The sequence below is a fragment of the Mustela nigripes genome, chromosome 5 (assembly GCF_022355385.1).
Source record: "Mustela nigripes isolate SB6536 chromosome 5, MUSNIG.SB6536, whole genome shotgun sequence".
NCBI classification, from domain to species: domain Eukaryota; kingdom Metazoa; phylum Chordata; class Mammalia; order Carnivora; family Mustelidae; genus Mustela; species Mustela nigripes.
Window position 1 is genome coordinate 32,197,915 of NC_081561.1, and position 27,101 is coordinate 32,225,015.

The following is a 27,101-nucleotide window of genomic DNA, read 5'->3' on the forward strand; positions in this document are numbered from 1 at the left end:
ATTGCTGCCTTTCTCCTATAGTTCAAAACGACTGCGGGAACCTCATACATTTCGGAGGGAAAGCCTTTTTGATTTCCCTGTGTAGAGAGGCAGACCGCAGAACGGTGGGACAGAGCCCGGAGCCGACCCTCCGCGCGTGCGCGCGTCTGCCCCGCCCCGCCCCTCGTCACGCGCGGCCTTCTCCCTGCGCGCGCCTCGGGCGGCGGGCGGCAGGCGGCTGGCGGCGCGCGATCTCCGCGTCGCTCCGGGCCAGCTGCCGCGGCGCCGCGCGGGTGGGTGGGATCGTGGCGGAGCTCCCGGCGCCGAGGCAGGGGCACGAGAGCGCCATGGCGGCGGCGGTGGTGGTGGCGGCGGCGGCGGCGGCGGCATCCGGTCCCCGAGCCGCGGCGAGGTGAGGGGCCGCCTCTTCACGACTGAGGAGGCCAGAGCTGCTCGCCTGCCTTCCACGCGGGCCGCGGCTCCGGCATGGCTGGGATCATTAAGAAGCAGATCCTGAAGCACCTGTCCCGGTGAGAGCGCCAGCGCCGTCCCCCAGCCGTCCCGGGGCCCTTCCTAACCCACTTCGTCCCTCCTCCGTACGCCCTCCTTTGGGCCGCTCTCCCCATCCTTCGCCCGAGTTGGGACTCCTTGGCGGCCCTCGCCTCAACTCGAGCAGGACAGTCTCCGGCCCGTGCCGCCGGCCCCGACCGTTGTCACCACTCTGTTCTTCCCTCTTCCTGTGCCCTCCGGTGCAGGGTGCTTCTGCCCTTGCTGGAGTGCCCCGGGCTTTCCTCTCGACCCTCGCAGCCTCCTTAAGCCTCCCGACCCTCAAGGATCTCCTGGCCCACTGCCCCACGGCTCAGTTCCTACTCAAGTCCCACACCGCCAAGCAGATCACCTCTTCGTCGCTTGCACGCTTCCTCTGTCTCCCCCCACTTAGTTTTCACTCCTTATTCCAGACAGGTGTTGGGAATGTCTTAATACTTTCAGCCAGCCTTTGTATGTCAAGGGGAGAGTGGTTCTAGCCTTGTACACGCTAGTGGTTTTCCAACGAGGTAGGAGTAGGGGGCGGAGTCAGTCAACCGGGGACACAGGGCCCTTGCACTGCTGTATCTTACTGGTCTTCCGTTGCCTGGATGAGTGGTATGTGAGACCCTTCTGCTGCCACTGAATCGCCTTTTCTGACTGAGACTCTGGCTTGTTTACTCTTACTTTGATTTTAGACTTTAATTAATATTTAGATTGAGATACATTTGTTGGTTAGTAACCATGTTATAATAGTAAAAGCAGATTGGAGGTTAGAACTGGAAGGTGGTGCTCTCTTCGGCAGCACATATACTAAAATTAGAACTGGAAGGTGCCTTTGGACCCTTTACTAGGATTAACTTCCTAATAAATTCTTTTTCAGATAGCATTCTTCTGGGTGTTGCACGAGTTTGGTTGTTCTGTATAAAGATTTAAAAGTAGGACTAATGATTGTGAAATGGTATAGAAAATTTAAAGGAAAACTTAATTTCAATAAACAGAAGCAGAGGATTTTAGGATTTAGAGATGATCTAACCTGATACAGGATTGTGTTTAAAAGAGCCCAACTCTTTCTGGTTTACTTTCTTCAACTGTAAAATGAGGATAATAATAGTACTCTAACTCAAAGGGTTTTTGTTGCTGTTGTTGTTTTTTAAGATTTTATTTATTTATTTGAGAGAGCATGAGTGGCGGGGAGGGCCAGTGGGAGAGGGAGAAGCAGACTACCACCCTGGGCAGGGAGCCCCACCGAGGGGTCTATCCCAGGACCCTGAGATCATGACCTGAGCCAAAGGCAGACACTTAACTGGCTGAGCCACCCAGGCACCCCTCAGATGGTTATTTTGAGGGTTAAATATATGTAAAGACAGCACAGTGCCTAGCATGTAGTAAAACATGAGCTATAGGGGCGTCTGGGTGGCTCAGCAAGTTAAGTGTCTGCCTTTGGCTCAGGACATGATCCCAGAGTCCTGGGATCAAGCCCAGCATCAAGCCCTGCATCTGGCTCCCTGCTCCGTGGGAAACCTGCAGCTCCCTCTCCCACTACCCCTGCGTGTGTTCCCTCTCTCCTTGTTTCTCTCTGTCAAATAAATAAATATCTTGGGGGTGGGGAAACAACCCATGAGCTATAGTTATCTTTTGGGACATGACTTGTGTGACAATTTGATATAAGCCATAGACTTCTTCAGAAAAATCTGCATATGCAAACAGGTTTTTTAAAAATGTGAATTCTGGGGGAGAGTTATAAAGCCCAAAAGCACATGCTGAATCCTGCAAGTCATCCTGGAATTAGGTGAATAACCCCTGACTAGTTCCAGTCTTTAATTTTATGTCTGAGGAAACTAAAGCCTATAGAGGACAAACAACTTTCCCAAGTTGCAGTGAAAGGTAATGTGGTGGAATAGAACCCAGCTTTCTTTCTTTTTTTAAGATTTTATTATTTTTAAGTAATCTCTATAACCAGCCCAGGGATTAAACTCACAGCCCTGAGATCAAGAGTCACTTGTTCCACTGACTGAACCCGCCAGGAGCCCCTAGAACCCAGCTTTCTAATTCTGGTGTTTTTTCCTTTAATGCACATATGTTCTGTGCACTCTCAATGAGTTTAGAGTTTTTAAGAAAAATTTTAATAATGTATGCTGACATATTCAGTGGATCCTTAGTGAACAGAGTATCTCTTTCAGATGAAGTAGGAATAGGCATGACAGACATTGGGAGAAATTTCTGGTTTCCTCAGTGTTATGTGGTTAACTGAGGAGGAAGAGGAAGAAAAGGTTATTTGGGGCTGCATTATCAGGGTTCCAGGAAAAGATGGTAGGACTTGGATCTGGTTGAGGGACAGGTCACACTCCTTGCACCTTTCTGTTTGTTTATCCTGGAAAAGTGGCCTAATCAAGTATGACATTTGTATCTCTGTATTGTCTCTGTGACACTTACAAAAGCTGGCCTGCCTGGAGGGGAATTACAGTTTCTGTGGGTTGCCAAATCTCACTGGGAAGGAGAAGAGAAGGTATACTGAGTTACTATGTTAAACAAACATTTGTAGGTGTTTAATAATGATTTGTTTATGATGACAGTGCCACTTGACCTGGAGGAGAGTGTCTTAACAGCAGGAAGGATAGCCCAGTGACTCTTATGTTTAATTTTGGATGTGAAGTTCTGGATATTAATAGTGTTTTGTTGGAATGCATCTTCTTTATTAGTATTTTGGTAAATAAGATTTGAGGGAGGTGGTCTTCAGGATATTTCTGTTAAGTCCCTGCTCCAGGCCAGGCCCTGATCTGGGCACTGGGGGTTCAGCAGGGAAGAAATGTAAACATTTTTTAAGGGCTTTATATGGTTTGGATGACTGCTGTGTAGTACACATAACTTCAATGCACATGTAGTACACATAACTTAAATAGGCCCAGGAGAAGACCTTTACTTAGAAACAAAAGTAATCATTTAAAAAGAAATCCAGAATTGATTTTTTTAAAGATTTTATTTATTTTATTTGACAGATATTACAAGTAGGCAGGGATGCAGGCAGAGAGAGGAGGAAGCAGGCTCCCTGCTGAGCAGAGAGCCCCATGCGGGGCTCGATCCCAGGACCCTGGGATCATGACCTGAGCCGAAGGCAGAGGCTTTAACCCACTGAGCCACCCAGGCGCCCCAGAATTGATTTTTTTACTACATTAGATTATTCTTGTTTTAGCTCACCTTAGTTAATGACCTTTCATAAGAAGAAATATGATTGATTGCAATGTAAGTCAAGGGACTATGGCTCAGGGAAAAGAGCATGGACTCTGGAGCCAGAGAAGCCTGATTCACCTTCCAGCTCTGTCACTTAATGAACAGGTCAGCCTTTTTGAGCTGGTTCTGTTATCTGTAAAAGGTGAGAATAAGGAAGAATACCATGTAATAGCAGAATTTTTTGAGGATTGGGGATAAAGTATTATAATGACTAGCATGTAAGTAGGTAGCTATGTAAGTAGGTAGTTATGTAAAGAGTAACTATATGATCATTGAAGTTAGGGATACTACCCTGGTATGGATGCAGTAACCCACCTGACTGGCTTTTATCTTAATTATTTTTTAAAAATATTTTATGCATTCATTTGACAGAGCACAAGCAGGGGGAGCGGCAGGCAGAGGGAGAGGGAGAAGTAGGCTCCCTGAGGAGCAGGGAGCCCCATGCAGGGATTCCAGGACTCAGGATAATGACTTGAGCTGAAGGCAGATGCCCGGTTGACTGAGCCACCCAGGCGCCCCCTGACTCGTTCTTTTAGAAACCTTCCAGAAGTCTTGGGATGCCTGGGTGGTTCAGTCGGTTAAGCATCTGCCATCACCTTGAATCATGATCCCAGGGTCCTAGGATGGAGTCTCAGACTGGGCTCCATGCTCAGTGGGGAGCCTGCTTCTCCCTCTGGCCTACCAGAAGTCTTAATTATTTACTCTAAATAGCTATAGGAAATGATTCTGAGGGACAGAGGCACAGCTGATAGACATGATAGATTTTGAAAAACGTAAGTACTAGGTGAAATGCAGAAGCATACAAGATTTCATAGTCCCCTTGGAGAATAAGAGAGCCTACTGTGAACTCAGCCCTCTTAGTTCCTGATCAGTGCCTCCCCTCATTATTACTCATTTTTCTGAAGAGATCATCCTGGTCAGCCCCCAGGGGACAGTGGGGAGCTGCAGGCTGAGAGAGGTCCACTTCTGGCCCAGGGTCTGTGTAGGTGAAGGTTTGTAGAAGTAGTCTCAACTTCCAGGTTTTCCTTTATACTAGACTTTGCTTATTATCACCTTTATTTCCTAAATAATTGTTCATTTTCCAGTAATGGTCAAATCATACATGTCTTTGTTTCCTTTCCACATTTTTTTTGTGGAATAAAGCATTTTTTTTTAACTTAGCAAATACTTAATAATAACCAACTGTGTGAATAAGCACTTTACAAGTCTTATAATGATGTAATTCTCAGGCTAACCTTATGAAGTATTATTAGGCCTACTTTATAGTTGAAGAAATGATGCCCAGAGAGGTTAAGCAACTTGTGCAAAAAATCATGTAGTAGTTGATGGAACTGAGATTCAAAGGTAGGTTCTCTGATTCTCTTTACTCCTGGGCTGTTGTACACTTCTCATCTACTGAATTAATTTCAAATTAAATATACTCTTGTCACCAGCATCCATATGAAGAAAAGTATTGCTAGCACCCTCTTGTGTTGTCTTCTGTCATTGTCTCTACTAAGGGGTAAACCACTATCCTGATTTCTAACAACACAGATTAGTTTTGTCTGTTTTTGTTTTATTTTATTCTATTTTATTTATTTTCATATAATGTTATTTGTTTCAGGGGTACAGATCTGTGATTCATCAGTCTTACACAATACACAGCACTCACCATAGCACATACCCTCCCCAATGTCCATCTCCCAGCCACCCCATCCCCCCACTACCTCCTCTCCAGCAACCCTCAGTTTGTTTCTTAAGATTAAGAGTCTCTTATTGTTTGTCTCCCTCTTTTTGTTCTTTATATAAGTGGAATCATATCATATGTATGCTTCTGTGTCTGTCTTCTTAACTCAACATTTTTGTGAGATTAACTTTTTTTAAATGAAACTTTTTTTTTTTTTTAATTTGACAGAGAGAGAGAGAAAGAGAGAGAGATCACAAGTAGGCAGAGAGCAGGTGAGGGGGGGAAGCAGGCTCCCTGCTGAGCAGAGAGCCTGATGTGGGGGTTGATTCCAGAACCCTGAGATCATGACCTGAGCCAAAGGCAGAGGCTCAAACCACTGAGCCACCCAGGCACCCCAGTTTTTGTGAGATTAAACCCTGTTGTTGCATCAAGTTGTAGATTCTGCATTTTCATTGCTGTATGGTATTCTATTATGCGACTATACTTCAATTTATTTATATACTTTACTATCAATGGACATTTGGTTAGTTTCCCAGTATAGGGCCATGATGAATAGTGCAGCTAGAACATTCTAGTATATGTCCTCTGGTGAACAAGTGTCCACGTATCTCTCGGGGATATGCATAGGAGTGGGATTTCTGGGTTGTAGGATATGAACATTTTAAATTGTAATAGGGGCGCCTGGGTGGCTCAGTGGGTTAAGCCACTGCCTTCGGCTCAGGTCATGATCCCGGAGTCCTGGGATCGAGTCCCGCATCGGGCTCTCTGCTCAGCGGAGAGCCTGCTTCCTCCTCTCTCTCTCTGCCTGCCTCTCTGCCTACTTGTGATCTCTCTCTGTCAAATAAATAAATAAATTCTTTAAAAAAATTGTAATAGATAATATTAAACAATTTCCCAAAGTGTTTATACCAACTTGCACTGCCATTGGAAGTGTTTGAGAGTTTGAGAGTTTGAGTGTTTGAGAGTTCTGGTTGCTTTACATCCTTGCCAACACTTGGTATTTTTCATCTCTTTCATTTTAGCCATTTTGATGGATGTGTTTTTAAAATTTTTTTTACTTCATCTGAGATAAACCAGATGGCCACTTTATTTTTGCCTATGTTTAGTTTTCAAGTTCTGATCTATTTGTAAATTTTAGCCACAAGCAAATGTCAGAACATTGAAAACATCTTTTTGGAGCACTGTTCAAATTAGGTTCAGTAAAAATAATTAGGATAATTTATGACTGCTAACCCATAGCATACTTTTTTTTTTTTTTTTTAAGACTTATTTCAGAAAGAGAGAGAAAGAGAGAGAAAATGTGTACGGGGGTAGGGGAGAGCAGAGGGGGAGAGAAACTCAAGCAGGTATGCAACACTAGCTTGGTGCTGGATGCGGGGCTTGATCTCACAATCTATGAGATTGCAACCCATGACATCATGACCTGAGGCAAAACCAAGAGTTGGGTGCTTAACTGCTTTACTGACTGTGCCACACAGGCACCCCTAACACTTAACATTTCTTACTTGGGATGGATCTGAGGCTTAGTTCCCTGTCAGAATAGCAGTCATGTGCATTAAGAGAAAGGGGATACTGTTCTTCAGGCATTTGGGTTTTTGTTAAATATTTGATCTTCAGACTACCCTGGATAATAGTTTCATTCTGTTCTGTAAGCTGGGCACCCCATTTATATACCATTTCATCTTTACTAAAGGAACTAAAATTTGAATTTCATAGCTTTTGTATTACAGTCTTTATAGCTTTCCAAGGTCTTTTGTAAAACATTGTCTTGTGTTTTAAAAAGTAGCATTTATTTTATTTTATTTTTTTAAGATTTTATTTATTTATTTGACAGAGAGAGATCACAAGTAGGCAGAGAGAGAGAGGAGGAAGCAGGATCCCTGCTGAGCAGAGAGCCCGATGCGGGACTCGATCCCAGGACCCTGAGATCATGACCTGAGCCGAAGGCAGCGGCTTAACCCACTGAGCCACCCAGACGCCCCTTAAAAAGTAGCATTTAAAAGCAATAAAAATTTAAAGCAGTACTGTTGTACTGTATCTGATACACAGCAGCTTAATGTATGGCTCACAATGAAATTACCTGCTTTGAAAAACTGATTGAGAGGCACGTCAATGTAGCAGAAAGAACCAGGACTTTGGATTCCAAAAGGTGGCTGTGCATTTTGACTCTGCCACTTACAAGCTATGTATTCTGCAAGTCTTTTAACTTCTTGAAGTTTCAGTTTACTCATCTGTAAAATGGGGGATAGTAATGGACAATGTGGTTTTGAGGATTAAAAATGATTTATAAAAGTGGTCCTGAAAAAGTATTCAGTAAACAGTGACTATTATTATTTATCTAGTATTTGTTTAAGTTACTCAAGAGAGATTGCTTTTAGTTTCTGAAGATCATACTTTTCAACATCTTTAAGATTGTGCCTAACATATCTAAAAAATTAGACCTTTGAACATTTATTTATTTGTTTGTTTGTTTGGAAGATTTTTTTGTTTGTTTGTTTATTTGACAGAGACACACAGCGAAAGAGGAAACCCAAGCAGGGGGAGTGGGAGAGGGTGAAGCAGCTCTACACTGAGCAGGGAGCCTGATGCAGGGCTTGATCCCAGGATGCCGGGATCATGACCTGAGCCAAAGACAGAGGCTTAACGCCTGGGACACCCAGGCGCCCAGTAGACCTTTGAATATTTAGAAATTACGTTTAACCTTGTAATACAAAGAGGTGGAGATGGATGTTCTTTGTATCAATGCTTAAGGAGTGAAGCAAACAAGGGCTATTTCTGTTTATCTTTTTTTTTTTTTTAATATCAAGGCATACTACAGAGGAAACTTTGACCTCAGCATAGGTGAAATAACTGAAATATATAACGAGGTTGGGTCCTTTGTGGATGTACTTATACATAACCTAAGAACATAGCATAATCATATACTGTATTCTTAGAGTGAAAAAAAAAAATCAGCGGTCATTTAGTTGTCTTCACCTATAAGTATGGCTTTAATCATTGAAAGAAAAAATGTTTTGTTTTTTAGATTATTTATGTATTTGAGAGAGAGAGCAGAGCAAGGAAGAGAGAACATGGGTTGGGGGGAAGGGGAAAGGGAGAAACAGCCTCCCTGCTGAGCAGGGGGCTCATCTTTGGGGATGAGGGGGCTTCATCCCAGGACCCTGGGATCATGACCTGAGACAAGGGGAGATGCTTAACTAAGGCACCCAGGTGCCCCCCAAAAGATTCTTTTCATCACAACTCAATTATCTACACCCTCCATGATGGCAGCGACTGTGGTCCTTTGGCTGCTTTGAAAACCAGAGAGTTTGAGGGTGCTTTGAGTGGTGCAGGAGGTGTGTGGAGTGGGAGTGCATGGCTGGAATTTAAGGAGCCTTAGATGTGGGTAATGGGAATAGTAGTCGGGGGAGCAGAAGGACAAGGAAACCCAATTCACCCAGGATTGTTAAGGGAACTTTTATTTTTGTGTCATGAGGCAAGTATTTGCTGCTGATGCTGATTATAGATACTAAAGAATATTTTCCAGTATTTAAAGCAGTATAATCAATCAGTATTTATAGTAAAGGGGAAAACTTAAGTTTAAAGTAATACACATTAGAACTTAGGTAAAGAGTATGTTGTTTTTACCTTCTTGCCATAAAAATAAGGACTAGATGTACTATAAAATACTTGTTGGATTGACATTTTTTTATTTGCCCACAGCAGTGATAATTTTACATGTATACTTAGTCCTTATAGTGCGTTGGTCGTATGTAGCTTGGATGTCAGCTTATCATTTAAAAAAAAAATTAGAACATCGATGGTGAGAAATCAGTGTGTTTAAGTCTCTGACTTATGAAAGTGGTATGTTCTCCAATTTTATTTCTAAGTTTGGGGTTTGGAGTATGTATTTCAGTAGAAATAGTGTGTCAAGTAGTTTTCTAAGTTAGCCCACCAGGGTCTTGGTTGTTAGGGAACCATTTGAAGGAGGAGTGGAGATAGAGAAGAAGGTTAAGTTTTTTCTCTCCCATTTCTTGGAGTAAGATCTTTTAGATCATTGAGATCATTGTATCTCAGCAGAACTTTGTGTGGTTGTGATTAAGGGATGTGGCCAGCGTTTAGTTAGCAGGCTAGAGAGGCTGATATCCAGTTTGCACAATAATCTCACATAAAGAAGCATTGTTCTTTGTCCTTTTTGAATTTTGAATATTTGTTAGATGCATGGGTTAATTACCCATTTAAATTATGTAAACCTAGAACCTAATTCTGTTGTAATAGACACAAAATATTGTAAACTTTAAACTATAGGGAGTGTTCTAGACTGCAACTGCCATGGGGGGAGGATTGTTTTGAACTTTATCAAATGTTTGTCAATATTTTAGAAAATGTTGTCACTCTTGGCAGTGCCACTCGCGGAGTTGAGTCTGTTAGTGTTGAGAATCACTGACTTAGACTAAATTCTAAATCAGCTGAAGTTTGCTCTTAATACACTCTTTCTTCCCTTGATGTCTTTCCCATCTCCTAAGGTCCTCCTCATGCACCCTGTTGCCCCAATTCTACCTGTAGCCCTGCTCCTCTTGCTTTTGCTCCCAATTCCCATTTCTTTAGGATATATAATTTCAGCTAAGTCAGGAAGGGAATGTAGAGAATGTATTTTTGAAGGAATCCTACTCTAACTAAACCAGTTCTAATTCAGAATATGTCCCACAGGGTCAGCTCCCCTAAGTTACTCTTAATTTCATAGCATTTGGTACCGCAAATACTCTGGAAATTCCCAGTTTGTTTTTGATTTTCCAAAAATTGCTTCTTTGGCAGTTGGGGTGGGGCAGGAGATTGGACAGCCATTTGTGGCATGTATGAGTCTTCTGAAAGTTGGAGAATTCCGATATATAGAAAATCCAGATAAGGATTGGCTAAATTCGTTCAAGCTGAGTGTCTTCAGCCCTCTGCTCTAGTGCTTTCTCAGGCAGAGCTGAAAACATCCACTTCCCATTCCTAAGAAAAATCTTTCATTTTCTTTTTTGTTTCCTTCTTTCTTTTCTTGAAATCTGTGGGGTTTTTGTTGTTGTTGTTTTGGTTTTTGTTTTTTTAACTTAGTGAAAGTAGGAACTGCAGTTCAGGAATACATTTCACTTAAGAAAATGTCTTAACAGAAGCTGATGTGAAATTAGAGGTCTGGCAGTGTCTTCTAAGATATCCTTTTCCTGGACCTCAGCAGAGTCCTCACCGTCTCCCTTCCTTTCAGGTGAAGTTGGCTGTGGCTCCTTAGTCCTCTGAACCCACAGGAGAGGGTCCTCAGTCTCTCTGAGGAAGATGTGCTACAAGATAGTTGGATGGTCAGCTGCAGGTGGTATGTCAGCCATTCTCAGATAGGAGTCTAGCCTTCCCCTCAGATAGCCCCATACCCTGGGCTGCCTTTGTGTACTCTTTTTAAGATCATTTATTCATTGATTCTATCAGGAAACTTATTACTGACCACCTGAATTGTATGCTGAGTACTAGCAACTCGAAAACAAATGAGACAAGATTCCCTTTCAGGGACTCAGCTGCCTACAGCAATAAACAGACCTGTAAACAGTAAGCCCAGTAAGGCATTAAGAAGTATCTGTGGAGTCTGGGGGCCACAGATAGTCACGGGCAGAGGGATCTGCATGAGTAATGGTACTGAGTTGAGAAACAGAAGGAGACCTTTAAGAGACTGCATATGGTTCTGTGTCACTGGAATGTAGGGTTTGAGGGTGGGATGTGGCAAGAGACAATATTGGAAAGATAGAGGCTGGATCATAGATGCCTGTGTACTATGTCCAGGCATCTAGATAGGGCTCAGCTTGTTTTCTGTTGCCATTGATCTGGGTCTAAGGCAATTGAAACTCCAAACCTCTGTAACTCTTTTGATTTTGTTAAAAGTGAGAGAGATGGGGGGAAGAAGTCAGAGAGATGGTATAGTGTAGTTAAGGGTGCAAGTTCTTGAGCCATACTGCTTGATTTTGAATCTTAGCTTGTTATGATCTTGGGCAAGTTATTTGACCTTTCTATGCTTCAGTTCTCTACTATAGAATAGAGATAATAGTTTTCATTTATATCATGGGGATATTGAGAGAAATAAATTAATTAAAATGCATAACAAAGTGCAGTTTAGGACATTGTCTGGAATATTAGGATAGTGTCTGGAATAAGTAAGCAATCATTAAATGTTAGCTATTATTTTAAAAATAATTTTTGTTCTCAGAGAAATATCATCCTCCTTTTTCATTTTTCCTGATTTTTTTTTTTAATTTTAAATCTTCTAGAAAGGGCTTTTATTTATTTTTTTATTTTTTAATTAATTTTTTTAAGATTTTATTTATTTTATTTGACAGAGATCACAAGTAGACAGAGAGGCAGGCAGAGAGAGAGGGAGGAGGAAGCAGGCTCCCTGCTGAGCAGAGAGCCCAATGTGGGGCTTGATCCCAGGACCCTAGGATCATGACCTGAGCCGAAGGCAGAGGCTTTAACCCACTGAGCCACTCAGGCACCCCTAGAAAGGGCTTTTAGAATATACTAATCTCTCTCTTCTTCTTAAAAACCTGGCACTTTTTATTGTCTCTAATGGGAAGGGTGTGCCTTTTTTCTCGGCGTCACAGATAAATTTATTTCCGTGTTTATATACGACACTCTTAAATCTGGTTTAACATGTCCGGTTCATTAGAGTATTATAGTTGGTTTACAGTGTGTGGAAGAATGTGGCTGGATTGTTGGATATACCCTTTAGTTCATTCCATCTATGTCACAGTTACCATATATTTGCTTTGGATTATTGTCAGTAAACATTAACTGAGCATTCTTACGCTAGACTTTGCGCCAGACACTAAGTGAAACAGTTCTAACTCTTGAGGAGTACATAGCCCTCCTTAGAGTTAGAGACCTTCGTTTTTATTTTAAGCTCTTCTTTGTTTCCTCCACAGCTACTTATACAGTTTGAACCTGTTTACTTCAGTCAGTCATTGTGCTACTGTCTTAGGTGTTTGTTCATTCAATGATCTCCGTCTGGAAACTACTCAAAGTAGTAAACATTAATGAGCATTCTTACTCAATTGCTAAAGCTTTTCTTTCACCAGCAGACGTGAAACATGACTCATTTTGAACAGTCTCGGCACCCCCCCGCCCTTTTTACATAGGCCCCATGCCCAGTGTGGAGCTCAATGCGGGGCTTGAAGTCAGGACCCTGAGATCAAGACCTGAGCCAAAATCGAGAGTCGAATGCTTAACCAACTCTGACACCCAGGTGCCCAGAGCCGTCTCTGCCTCTTAAAATAAGCAAACGTTAAGGCCAGTTCTGCTCAAAAATTAAGGACAGCCTCGCGTATGAAATCTTTCTTCCTCAGTTTCCTTCTTGAGCAATTTTCAAAGCTCAGATAATTTATATGCCATACTTCTTTAAATAATTGTTCGAGGCTATGCCATGAAGAAATATCTGTTCACATTCAGTAGTGAATGACCAGCAGTGCCTATTCTGAGCATTAGCAGCTACAGTTTCACTTTGATGAATCCAAGAGCCCAGGTGTAAGTCTTAAAATTAGAACTGTAATACTCAGTTTTCATTAATTCTACTGTTGATGTGTTTTGGGAATTGTCAAGACCTGGAAATACAAAGGAAATTAAAGGGAATATATTAGGATGACAAGGAATGTTTCTAACAAACTGAGATTTGCCAAGACTTTGGACATGACGTGTAGTATCTTTAGGGCTGATTCAGGGGAGAGAATCTGGGACCCAGTCAGTGTGGGAACTGAATAGCTAAAGAATTGAGAGGGAAGGGGGCAGCTGTTTCTGAGTTACAGTTGGCAAGGAGCCCCCACTATCTTCGTCCTAATTCTAGGATGTCCAGGGAAAAGGTTTGTGGAAAGGACTTTGGAAAAGAAGTTACAGCCATAATTTCAAGTGGTACTCAAATGTGTTAACAGTCAATTAGATGAGGAGCCCATATGTAACATGCCTTACATGCCTAGACCCTTGCTAGTGGATCAGATTGCAAGTATTCAGTTCTAGAAGAAGACTGGCTTGGGGCACCTGGCTGGCTCAGTTGGTGTGGCATGTGACTCTTGATCTTGGGGTTGTTAAATTAAAGCCCCATGTTGGGTTCAGAGATTACTTTGATGAAGTAAATCTTAGAAGAAGAAGAAGAAGAAGAAAAAAGGACTGGCTGAAATCAGACAAGGTATTAGGGCTTCAGCTAAACAGTCTGGGTTTTAATAAGGCTCTGGGCTTAGGAAGGGAATTAGAATGTTCATCAGGGCTACTGTTTAACATTAAGAAAGCTCTCCACAGTCTCCAGAATATCAACTGGCCTCCTACTGGGATGGGAAGGTAAGGTAAAAGTGAGTGCTTCAAGTCATTGACTACACTGCTACTATGGGTGTGGGGAAATGTGTATGATTGGTTACAATTACAGAGAGTGTGAATTAGTATCATGTTTGTAGAGGAAAATTTGGCAAATCTGTCAAAATGTAAAAATGTACAATTCCACTTTTATGAGGTCATCCTATAGAAGGTATCAAGTAAGAAAAACCTATAAGCCTTTTAATGAAATTAGTATAAAAGAGCAATCTGTAGAGACTCTATTAAATAAATTCTAATTTTCCATACAGAGATGTTGCTTATAGATAACTCCCCAATTATTAAAAAGTACTTAAAAATTTGACAGTGTAAAATGCCCAAGATACATTGTTCATTGAAAATAAAAGCAAGTTTTAGAAAAATATATATAAAATAATTCTATTTTATTCTATGAAGTGTTAACTCATTTTTTCCTTTATACCTATTTTTCTCTTTATACTTTTTTATATTGTTTCAATTTTTTCAACTTTTTAAAAGATTATTTATTTGAGACAGAGAGAATGAGCAAGTGAGAGAACAAGAGCAAGGAGAGGGAGAAGCTGACGCCCTGCTGAGGAAGGAGCCTGATGCCAGGCTTAATCCCAGAACCCTGGGATCATGACCTGAGCCAAAGGCAGATGCTTAACCAACTGAGCCACCTAGGTGCCCCTGTTGCAATTTTTTATGATGAGCACTTCACTCGCAGACCAAGAGGATGATTTATCTATTACCATCTATCATACTGAGCCAGCTATCATACTGAGGGAGTACATTTGTGTACATCTGGTCATATGTGTTTTTGGTAACTCACATCATGGTTCCCTCTTGGAGACGATACAATACCAATGAGATCTAGTAGAAAAGGATTCTACTTCTAATAATATAGGAGTATCTTATATTGACCTAGCCCTTTCCAGGATAAAAGTTATGAACTCTGGACAGTATATTAAAAAATAACTACTTGAAGACATTGGAGAGTCTGGCAGAAATCGATAGGAAATTTGAAAGATGGGAACTGTACCAGACTTGATTCTCACTTACACAATTCTTTTGCCTGAGGATACTCCCAAGTTTGCATGGTGGGTGGTGGCTAGAACTCAAGCAAATGTCTACAGTTTTACTAGTTTGGTGAGTTGGAGGATGGAATTCAGGACTGTAAGAGGGACTGGAGAATGAGGAGAGAAATATCAGAAAGGAGGGAACAACAGAAGAGGGAGCCCTAAAATCTGCTTTTAAATTCTGTCCAAATCCTTGACATGCATGGGGAAAGACTTAATGGAGCCTAGAAAAGGCAGTAGTTGGAAAGCTGAATAAATTGAACAGAGGTTTAGTTGCTGCCCCTTGTCCGGGAGGCAGTTTGGAGTATGAATTTAGCCAAGTTAATTTCCCAGTAGAATAAAATTCACTCTTCAGAGGAAGATTGACAGAATTTAGAATTTCAATAATGTCTACTATATAATAATAAACGACTAGATGTGCAGTGAAGAAAAATGTGACTTATTGTTGAGAATAGCAGTCAATAGAAATTGACCCCAAGATGACTCAGATGTTGGAATTATCAAACAAGGACATTAAACTTGGTAATAAAAGATAAACAGATAGAGGATCTCAGCAGAGACCTGGGAGCTATAAAAAGAACCAAATGTAAAATCTAGAACTGATTTGAAATGAAAAATTTATTAGATTATAGCAGATTGGAGATGGCTAAAGAAAGGGTTGGTGAACTTCAAAATAGAGTGGCTGGAATTATCCACTCTGAAGAAAAGAGAAAAAAGATTAAAAGACAAAAACAGAGTGTCAGTAACTGTGTGACAATACTAATATATGTGTAATTGGAGTCCTAGAAGTAAAGGAGACAGAAGACATCTGGCAGATTGTATTTTCCAAAAATGGCTGCAGCAGTATCTACCATTCTACATGTTCTTTTGGCCAATAGAATCAAGTTGGAAGTAACATCCCAGCTACACAGAGCTCCAATTAACAGTCCTTGCTGAACCTGGCCTTTGAGACATTTCAGCCCAGCAATCAACCATGTGAGTGAAGAAGCCACTAGGTGATACCAACTCCCAGCTGTTCATGGTGTCCCAGATGAGGCCCCAGAATTCATGAAACAGGATAAAGCTATCCCATTTGTCCCCTGAATGAATTTCTAATGCACAAAATCTGTGAACTTAATAAAATGCTTACTGTTTTATGGCACTAGGTTTGGAGTGATTTGTTATGCTATAGTAGAAAACTAAAACAAGATAAAAATATCTGAAGAGGGGTGCCTGGGTGGCTCAGTGGGTTGGGCCCCTGCCTTCAGCTTGGGTCATGATCTCAGGGTCCTGGGATCGAGCCCCATATCGGTCTCTCTGCTCAGTGGGGAGCCTGCTTCTTCCTCTCTCTGCCTGACTCTCTGTCTGCTTGTTATCTCCCTATTGAATAAATAAATAAAATCTTCAAAAATTTTTTTTGAATAAATGATGTCTGACAACTAAATAATAAAGACAACCCAATTTAAAAATGGACAAAAGATCTGAATAGACCTTTCTTTTCTCTCTCTCCCTCCCTTCCTTCTTCTTTCTCTCAAATAATTTTATTTATTTATTTGACAGAGAGAGTGAGAAAGCACTCTTCTCAGGGGGAGTGGCAGAAGGAGAAGTGGCCCCCCACAGAGCAATGGAGCCCAATGCAGGGCTCAATCCCAGGACCCTGGAATCATGACCTGAGCCAAAGGCAGACACTTAATGGACCGAGGCATCCAAGTGTCCCCAGACATTTCTTTAAAGAAGATGCATAAATGGCCACAAACATATGAAAAGATACTCAATGTTATCAAGCCATCAGAGAAAGGCAGATCAGAATTACAATGGCTATAAGGATGACTGTAATAAAAAAAGACAGATAATAACAGATATTGGTAAGGATGTGGAGCAATTGGAACTCTAATGAAACACAGCTGGTAGGGCTGTAACATGGTGTAGCCACTAAGGAAAACAGCCAGGCAGTTCCTGAAAAAGTAAATTAGAGTTACCATTTTACCAGCAGTTCCATTCCTACCCAACAGAAATAAAAGCTTATGTCCACACAAAAACTCATTCTTGCATGTTCATAGCAACAATATTCATAATACCCCCAAATAAGAAACAACCCAAATGTTCATCAGCTGATGAGTGGATAAACAAAATGTGGAGTATCCATATAATGGAATATTTTTGACCATAAAAAGGAAAAGAAGTGCTGATTCCTGTCATAACATGGATGAACCTTGAGAATATGCTAAGTGAAAGAAGCTAGTCACAAGAGACCACGTATTATATAATTCTGTTTATATTAAATGTCCAGGATAGGCAAATCTATAGAGACAGAAAACAGAATAATGGTTATCAGGTTAGGGGAAATAAGGAAAATGGGGATGATAGCTGAAGGGTACAGGGTTTTTTAGAAGAGTTTTTGGAAGAGGGCTATGAAAACGTTCTAAAGTTGATTAAGCTTATGGTTGCACAACTCCGTGAATATACTAAAAACTGTTGAATTGTATATTTTATTTATTTTATTCTATTTTTTTAAAAGATTTTATTTATTTATTTGACAGGTAGAGATCACAAGTAGGCAGAGAGGCAGGCAGAGAGAGAGGAAGAAGCAGGCCCTGCGGAGCAGAGAGCCCGATGCGGGGCTCGATTCCAGGACCCTGGGATCTTTTTTTAATTTTTTTTATTTTAAAGATTTTTTTTTTAAATTTATTTACTTGAGAGAGAGACAGTGAGAGAGAGCATTAATGAGGAGAAGGTCAGAGAGAGAAGCAGACTCCCCATGGAGCTAGGAGCCCGATGCGGGACTTGATCCCGGGACTCCAGGATCATGACCTGAGCCGAAGGCAGTCGTCCAACCAACTGAGCCACCCAGGTGTCCCCCCTGGGATCTTGACCTGAGCTGAAAGCAGAGGCTTTAACCCACTGAGCCACCCAGGTGCCCCTGAATTATATATTTTAAATGAATATGTGTATGGTATGTGAATTAATTTCAGTAGGGATGTTATTAAAAAAGAAATAATAGCTGAAAGTTCCAAGTATGGTGAAAAACAGATTTATAGGGGCACCTGGGTAGCTCAGTCGTTAAGCGTCTACCTTCGGCTCAGGTCATGATCCCAGCATCCTGGGATTGAGCCCCACATCCAGCTCCCTGTTTGGTGGGAAGCCTGCTTCTGACCTCTCCCACTCCCCCTGCTTGTGTTCCTTCTCTCCCTGTGTCTCTCTCTGTCAAATAAATAAAGTATTTAAAAAAAACAACAACAGATTTATAGAATCTTAAGAAGCTCAGTCAACCTTAAGCAGGATAAATACAAAGACTGTTCCAGGTACATCACAGTTATACTGCTGAAAAACAAAAGAGAAAGAGAAAACTTGAGAGAAGCCAGAGGAAAATGACTTATCACACAAAGGAGAACAGTGATCTAAATTAAGGGCACGCTTCTCATCAATAACAACAGAGGCAAGAAGACAATGGGATGATATCTTTAAAATTCTGAAAGAAGCTCTCAACCTAGAATTCCATATCCAGCTTAAATATTTTTTTAAAATGGAAGGTAAAGGCATTTTTAGACAAATGAAAACTGAGAGAATCCTAGTTGTACGATAAGAGATAATGGCATGTCTGGGTGGCTCAGTGGGTTAAAGCCTCTGCCTTTGGCTCAGGTCATGATCCCAGGGTCCTGGGATGGAGCCCTGCATCAGGCTTTCTGCTCAGCAGGGAGTCTGCTTCCCTCTCTCTCTGCCTGCCTCTGCCTACTTGTGAACACTCTCTGTTAAATAAATAAAAATTTTAAAAAAAAGATAATGAAGAAAGTTCTTCAGATTGAAGAGGAATGATGGCAGATGGAAATTGGGATCTATAGGAAAGAGAGAGGAACACTGGAAATCTAGGTGTAAGAGACACCTAGATTTTTTTTATTCTCAGTTTCTTTAAAAGACAAGATTTATGTCTTTAATAGTATTTATTAATACTATTTTGTAGGTCTGTGACATATGTACAGTAGCTCTCCCCTTATCCATAGTTTTGCTTTCCATGATTTTGGTAACCTGTGGTCACCTGCAGTCCAGAAGCAGATTATCCTCCTGACATGTCATTAGAAGGTCAGTAGTAGCCTGATGCTGTGTCATAGTACCTACGTCAGTCACCTCACTTCAACTCATCCCGCAGGCATTTTATCATTCTACATCATCCCTAGAAGGGTGAGTACAGTAAAATAAGATATTTTGAGAGAGACCACATTCATACAATTTTTATTACAGTATATACTTATAATTGTTCTATTTTATTATTATTGCTAATCTCGTACTGTGCCTAAATCATAAATTAAACTTTCATGTATGTATTATGTATGTATATATGTTATGTAAATACATAAACGTATACATGTTTATGTATTAATAGAAAAAAACCCCAGTATATATAGAATTCCGTTCTATCTGCAATTTCAGGCATCCCCTGGGGGTTTTGGGATGTAGCCCTTGTGGATAAAGGGGGACTACTATAGATGTAATATATATGACAATTTAGTCCAAAAGGTGAAGGGCAATAAATGAACTATTTTGCAAAGGTTGCTATATTCTTATGTGAAGTAGTACCATGTTAGTTGTAACTAGATTGTGATAAGTTTACATATTGTTTCCATAAAGCAATCTGTCTCTCTGTCTTTCTGACACACATGTAAAGAGATACAGCTAAAAAGCCCATAAAATAGTTACAATGAGATACTAAAAACAATTAGTTAACCTAAAAAGAAGGCAGTAAAGGAGGAACTGAGGGGGGAAAAATGGATGGCGCAAATAGAATGGTAAACCAAAATCTAACCAGTATCAATAATTACATTAAATGTAAATGGATTGACCATTCCAGCATAGGTTGTCAGACTGGATGAAAAAGGGCTAAACACAGATTGAAAGTGAGAAAATGATGAAAGGTACACCACGTGAACAGTAAGAGAAGAATGCTGGAGTAGCTATATTATCATCAGGTAAAATAGACTTCAAGACAAAGTTTACTGCTAGAAATAAACATTTCATAGGAAAGGGAGCATTTAATCAGAAAGACACAATCATTAATGTATATGAACCTAAAAAAAGAACTAAAGTACACATAAAACAAGGGGTCCTGGGTGGCTCAGTTGGCTAAGCATCTGACTTGATTTTGGCTCAGGTCATGGTCTTGGGGTCAGGAGATCAAGCCCCACATTAGGCTCTGCACTCAGTGGGGAGTCTGCTTGAGATTCTCTCTCTCCCTCACCCTCTGCTCTTTCCCCATCCCCATCTCCACCTGTGTGTGCATGTGTGCACTGTCTCTCTCTCAAATGAATAAAATCTTAAAAAAGAACAGTTAAAAAAATACACATGAAACCAAACAAAAGCAGAAAGTTCAACAATTAAACCAAGGAATTAAAAGCAGAAAAGGACAAATCCACAGTTATAATTTGGTGTTTTTAATACTCCTCCCTCAGTAGTTGATAGAACAACTTGAGAAATATAAGTAACGATACAGAAGATCTGGGGTGCCTGGGTGGTTCAGTTGCTTAAGCATCTGCCTTCGGCTCAGATTGTGACCCCAGGGTCCTGGGATCTAGCCCGTGTGGGGCTCTCTGCTCAGCAAGGAGCCTGCTTCTCCCTCTCCTTTTGCCCCTCTCCCCTGCATATGCAATCTGTCTCACTCTCTCAAATAAATAAAGTCTTCAAAACAAAACAAAACAAAACAAAAATACTTATTTAAAAAAATCTGAATAATATTATGCATTGCTTTGCCAAATTGACACAGAATACTATAAGTAACAACTGAAGAATGTGTGTTCAAGTGCACTGGGAATGCTCACCAAAACAGACCACACTCTAAATTATAAAATATATCTCAATACATTTCATAATATTGAGAAGATACATAGTGTGTTCCCTGCCTATAGCATGGAATTAAACTAAAAATCAATATCAATAATATAACTAGAAAGGCTCTGCAAATTTGGAATATTTAAAATACATTTCTAAATAGGTCACGGTCAAAGAAAGCATTATAAAAGAAATTAGAAAATATTTCTAGCTAGTTGGCAATGAAAATTCAACATATTAAAACTTGTGGGATGTAGCAGATAAAGTGAGTATTGAGAAATATATAGCTTTAAAAACTTATATTAGGGAAAAGTTAAAAAAATCAGTGATTGAAGTTTCCAACTTAAGATGCTAGAAAAAGATGAGCAAAATAAATTCCAAGTAAGTAGAATAAAGGAAAAAAAGAAATCACTGAAATTGAAAATAGGACAAAAACAGAGAAATATAATACAGAAGTTTTTTTTTTAATATCAAAATTAACCTTTAGTGAAACTGATCAAAAAACAATAATAAATACTATGAGGAATGAAAGAGGGTATATAGATAGATCTTACAGATGTTAAAAGGTACTAAGGGATGTTATGAATATCTTTTGTCAAAAAACTCAACTTAGATGAAATGCACATAATTATTTGAAAAACATAGTTTACCAGAACTGGCAGTGAAACAGAAAACAGAATATGTGAGTAGCCTTATTAAAGAAATTGCATTTGTTATCAGAACCTTTTTTTTTTAAAGATGTTATTTATTTATTTGACAGATAGAGATCACAAGTAGGCAGAGAGGCAGGCAGAGAGAGAGGAGTGGGGGAAGCAGGCTCCCTGCTGAGCAGAGAGCCCGATGCAGGGCTCCATCTCAGGAACCTGAGATCATGACCCTAGCAGAAGGCAGAGGCTTTAACCCACTGAGCCACCCAGGCGCCCAGAACCTTTTTTTATAAAGAAAACTCCAGATCCAGTTTTATTGATGACTTCTTTTGAACATTTAAGTAAGAAATAATACTCATTTAACACAAATTCTTTAGAGAAATAGAGAAGGGAAACACTTCCCATCTCTTTAACATGGTAACAGAAACCTGACAGATGTTGCAGATAACATGAATGTCTATGTAGAAATTTTATGGCTTTTTAAAAAAAAAGTTACTAGAACTGATAAGTTAGCTTAGCAAGGTTGCAGCATACAAGATTAATAGATAAATATCAACTGTTACAAAGATTGGAAATGAAGAAGTGTAATCTTGTTATACTTCATAATAAGTATAATTCAATTCACAGATATAATTGTTTACATAGAAAATCCTAAGGTGGGGTGGCTGGGTGGCTCAGTGGGTTAAGCCGCTGCCTTCGGTTCAGGTCCTGGGATCGAGTCCCGCATCGGGCTCTCTGCTCAGCAGGGAGCCTGCTTCCCCCTCTCTCTCTCTGCCTGCCTCTCTGCCTGCTTGTGATCTCTCTCTCTCTGTCAAATACAAAAATAAAAAAAAAAAAAAAAAGAAAATCCTAAGGAACCTACAAAACAACCACTAGAATTAATAATATATAGGGATATAGGGATGCCTGGCTGGCTCAGTCAGTGGAGCGTGTGACTCGATCTCAGGATTGTAAGTTTGAGCCCCATGTTGGGTGTAGAGATTACTTAAAAATAAAATCTTAAAAAAAAGTCAATATAAAGATATCACTTTTATTTCTATCTTCTAGCAGCAAACAACTAGAAAACATTTCAATTTCCTTTAATAATAAATAGTCCTTTACTATACATATATATGTATATACATACATACATATATATATATATATATATATATATATATATATATAGAAAAGATGCATATGGAGAACTACAGAACATTGCCTAGAGAGGTTAAAAAAGATCCAAATAAATATGCCTACAATGATTGTATACTGTGTTCAAGGATAGGCTGACTCATTTTTGTTAATATGTTAGCTCCCCAAATTCAGCTATGCAATCCCAATTAGAATTTCAGCAGGTGCTTTTTTTTTCTTCCTCCTACAGAAAGTGGCAGACTGATTAAAAAATTTATATAGAAATGAAAAGGACCTAGAATGGCCAAAATAATCTTGGAGAAAAAAGCCGAATGAAGTTTATACTACACTTTCAAAACCTAAAATGAAGTTGCCATAATAAGGCCAGTGTGGTATTGGCATAAGAATGAAGTAGATCAGCAGAACAAAATACAAAGTTCAGAAATAAGCCATTGTATATAAACTGTACCTTAAATGAAACAGTTAAAAACTTTGAAAACAAAAATCCAGAAGGACAGCATTTTCTTCTAAGAAAGGCATATATCTGTTCATGTATTAAGTTTTGAGAGTAAAAGCTGTTAGGGCAAACTTCTAAGACTGAATGGCGTATTCCGGCGTGTTATCTAGGATGGAATAATGTTAGCTACTTTAGTGGTCGAGATGGTTTGTTTAGGTGATTTAGGGACCCCATGTTTAATCAGTGGCTTGATATGTTATATTTTTGCTGAAAGATATACCTGTGGTGTGGCTGGGCGGTGAAAATACTTTGATATGAATTTGGGTAGGAGGCTTAGAAACCAAGGCCTGAGGTGTGATCACCTTAGTGGGAAAAGAAATGAAGGAAGTGAAGTGAAGTGTATTTGCAGACATTTTTGCTCCTGTGGGGTTCAATTTCTGTGGGACCTGAAGCAGACTGTTTATTGCAACTTATTTACTGTATTACTAACAATAAAAGTACTGAATTTCAGAGTAGAAAATTGAGTGAATGCGGGGTTGTCTCATTTCTGCCATTGACTTATTGCAGGATTTTACCACTGGCTAGCTGGACAAGTCATTTAACTTCCCGGCCATTTGCAGATTGTAGATTTGGACTAAATGATTGTTTAAGATTCCTTCTACTCTGAAATTCTGTGAATCTGAAAGTCTAAGAATTCTCACTTCCTAATGTGGTACATTTTCACAAAGATGTCGGAGAGTCTTTCTCTGTTGTCTCTTTGGCAGATTGCAATCCCCTGGCAGAAATGAAACCTGATCAAAATCTGTTTCTCCAACTTGGTTTCATTTTAGCTTCTATGCTCTATAACAGTAACAGATGGCCAGAAAAATGTTTCCCCACATACTTGAAGTGGAATAAATAGAAGGCTTCCATTAGCCTTTTCAGCAACCCTGGAATCAGTGATACTATTCCTGAATTAGGAACACAGATGCTGAGTAAAGTGGTTTCAGATCAGATCTCAGATCTGGTTTCCTTGGTTCAGCGAACCTCCACAATCCTCTACAACAGGCCCCGTGGATTACCTTTTTACCTATTCTTTGTTATTACTATAAAATGCAGTCGAAATCAGTTGAGGAATTCTTACTGCGTTTTTTGAGAAGCTAATGATATGCTATCCATCTTTTGTTGAATACTAAAAGTAAATACTAAAAGATAAATGAAAAAGTTGGGGGTGCCTGGGTGGCTCAGAGGGTTAAGCCTCTGTTTTCAGCGCAGGTCATGATCTCAGGGTCCTGGGATCGAGCCCCGCATCGGGCTCTCTGCTCAGTGAGAGTCTGCTTCCTCCTCTCTCTCTCTCTCTGCCTGCCTCTCTGCCTACTTGTGATCTCTGTCTATCAAATAAATAAATAAAATCTTAAAAAAAAAGATAAATGAAAAAGCAAATATTTATCATTATTACTGTTAGGGGAGAATAGTCATGGTGGTCCACAGATCTGCATGTAATCTCTAGAGAGATTCTTTATTCCGATAGCCAAAATTATATAATAAAAGGAAGTTTATCCTGTTGGTTATCCTGTGCCCTACCTGGAAATATGAATGATCACATTTCATCTGGAAAAAAAAAAAAGTGAACACTTTTCATCTGGATCTTTGGGGCAGGAAGACAGGTTCTCCTGGGTTTTGTAGTATGCCAAGAGGCTGGTGAGCAGGCCTCACTGAGATTAGTCTGTTGTCCTGGCTGGCTGGTGTTCACACACTTGCACTTATTTCCAAGATCAGTCCACCCAGTTACTGTCAGGATAAATTGGTCACAAGGTTCTCTCCTCCACAGAACTGCCCTGAAGAAGTCAGTGCTGTCATTTGCCAGATGACATGGTTACAAAGTTCATAGAACTCTGCTGGTTACCACCTATAGACCTGTTTTTGTTGTTTTTTAATTTGTTGGTTTTAATTTGTTTACAAGCTTGATTTTTTACTAGCTTCCTTGATAATTTTGTTCCCTGTCCTCAGTTCTCTTGTAACCCAGTAGTATTAGAGAGACAAGAGGTGAAAATCTATTCTTGGAGCCAGAGTGGGATATAATGGAAAGGCTTTGTAGAGAACATTAATTCAGTTTCAACCATGTCCAGATTTCAATTTGTAGACACCTGGGTAGAAAGGATAGAAATAGGCATACTAGGAATGGAAGATGATACACTGAGATAGAGATCTGAGGGATTGTCTCTTCAAGACATCTTGAGTCCTAGGATAATAATATAAGCCTCCTAAACCTTTTTTAAAGATAATAATTTAATCCTTGTCTAAAGACAGCAATGGAATCCAGAAATAATGATTACTGTTTATTTATTGAGCACTTAAATGCCAGATATTTAATGTCTATTAGTTAGCTCTATAATCCCAGCAGTCCTGTAAAGTTGACTGAACAGTTAGTCACAGCATTAGCAAGTGAGAGAGCCAGGTTTTGAGCCCAAGTCTAACTCTAAAGCCCATGCTCTTAAACACCACGCTATAATAAGGATAGAAGTTGAAAACATTTCTGTTCTTGAAGAATTAATTGACTATGCATCTCTTTTCCATCTTGAGCCTCCCATTTTCCCTTCCCTGAATTACTTTAGCTGGTTAACTGAAAACTCAAACCATTTCCAAACTTTAGAGAAATGCAGATTCCTTACTCCTGTCCCCAATGTGATGCAGCATATCTGGAGGGCAGCCCAATAATCTGCATGTTAATATAAACATATGCCAAAGTGATTCTACCCATGTGATCACAGGACCATCGTTTGAGACACAGTACCCTAAATAGTGGCAAGGTTAGGTTGAACTATAACACAATCTCATACTTTTTTTTTTCCAAGGCTTGAAAAGTAACGTATTTTATATGGAGCTTCAAATAGTTTTGCATAGAACACAATGTAGAAGTTAGATATATGGTGCTTATTTAGTATAATCACGTGGAGAATGTCAGTGCTAACATGCAGTATAACTTACTTTTGACTGTTTATGTTTCATTCAAAGTATGTTCCTCTTTTTTTTCAGAGAGGAACATCCTTGAAAAGTCCCTATTACTTTCCTTTCTTAAAAATGGTTTTTATCAGAATGACTGGGTGGCTCAGTCAGTTAAGCAGCTGTCTTTGGCTCAGGTCATGATCACAGGGCCCTGGGATTGAGCCCCGCCTTGGGCTCCTTGCTCAGCGGGGAGCCTGCTTCTCCCTCGGCCTGCTCTGCCTGCTGCTCCCCCTGCTTGTGCTCTTTCTCTGACAAATAAATAAAACCTTAAAAAAAAAAAAAAAGGAAGAAAGAGGGGCGCCTGGGTGGCTCAGTGAGTTAAACTTCTGCTTTAGCTCCCTGGGATTGAGCCCCATATCGGGCTCTCTGCTCGGCAGGGAGCCTGTTTCCTCCCCCCCCTCTCTCTCTGCCTGCCTCTCTGCCTACTTGTGATCTCTGTCTGTCAAATAAATAAAAATAAAATATTTTTTTTAAAAAGGGGGGTGGAGAAAGAAACTTGTCTTTTGGGTCTAGAGAATAAAATTGGCTCATACCCCCAGTAAATGTTGATTAAACATTTTTTTATGAATTGAAGTCAGTAAAAGTATGTGTAAGGGTATAGGATTTTATTTTAACCTACTTAGAAGCTAATAATTAGTCTGCTGTAGTTCATGCGATGCTGACAGAGTACAAGAGACTTCTGGATCAGAGACCAAGGACTTTATTACTCATAGTCCAGAAGTAGCATAAGCATGTTTGCATTAGTTCCCCTTGCCCCCTCAAGTCCCATTAGAGTGGCCCAAATGGATGTTTACACATAAGTTCTAAGAATGGAGCATTGAACTTGGGGAATCCATTGTTTTTGTAGTAAGTGATAAGCAAGTCTGCTCTGTGTCCTAGGGTGGTGCATATTACTTTATCTTCCAAAGCTGATCTTTTCAAACACAGTCCTGAAAAGTGGCCTGGGTAAGCAGTGGTCAGGGTCATGCATTTTTGGCATATTCAGCAAGACACGTAGGAATGTGAGAGACCCATGGAGGAATAGCTCTCCCAACAGCAAGTACATATAATAGGTAATTGATAGAAATCTTAGAATTATTGTGAAATAGTTGCTGCACAAAAAGGTATAGAGAGTAATATAATGAATAGCGCGACAGTCACCTCCCAACATGACAAGTAAGTATTATTCGTACTGTGGATAATACTTTCCTGTGGATCCTAATCCCTTGTCTCATAGGTAAGCAGTAAAAAATTTTTACTATCATTTAAAAATCGTTAAAGAGTGTTTCAATCTCCTTACTGGTTATGGGTCTGTTCAGGCTTTCTATTTC

The 27,101-nt window shown here is 40.1% G+C and overlaps 1 protein-coding gene across 1 annotated transcript in view; it reads left to right on the plus strand.

Annotated features, from left to right (window-relative positions):
* The first annotated feature begins 223 nt into the window (after positions 1–223).
* BLTP3A (bridge-like lipid transfer protein family member 3A) overlaps positions 224–27,101 on the plus strand; it is a 65,064-nt gene continuing 38,186 nt past the window's right edge. Inside the window, exon 1 of the mRNA XM_059400067.1 lies at positions 224–509. Coding sequence (XP_059256050.1) covers positions 466–509 — 44 coding nt within the window. The 5' untranslated portion in view covers positions 224–465. The remainder of the gene's footprint in view (positions 510–27,101) is intronic.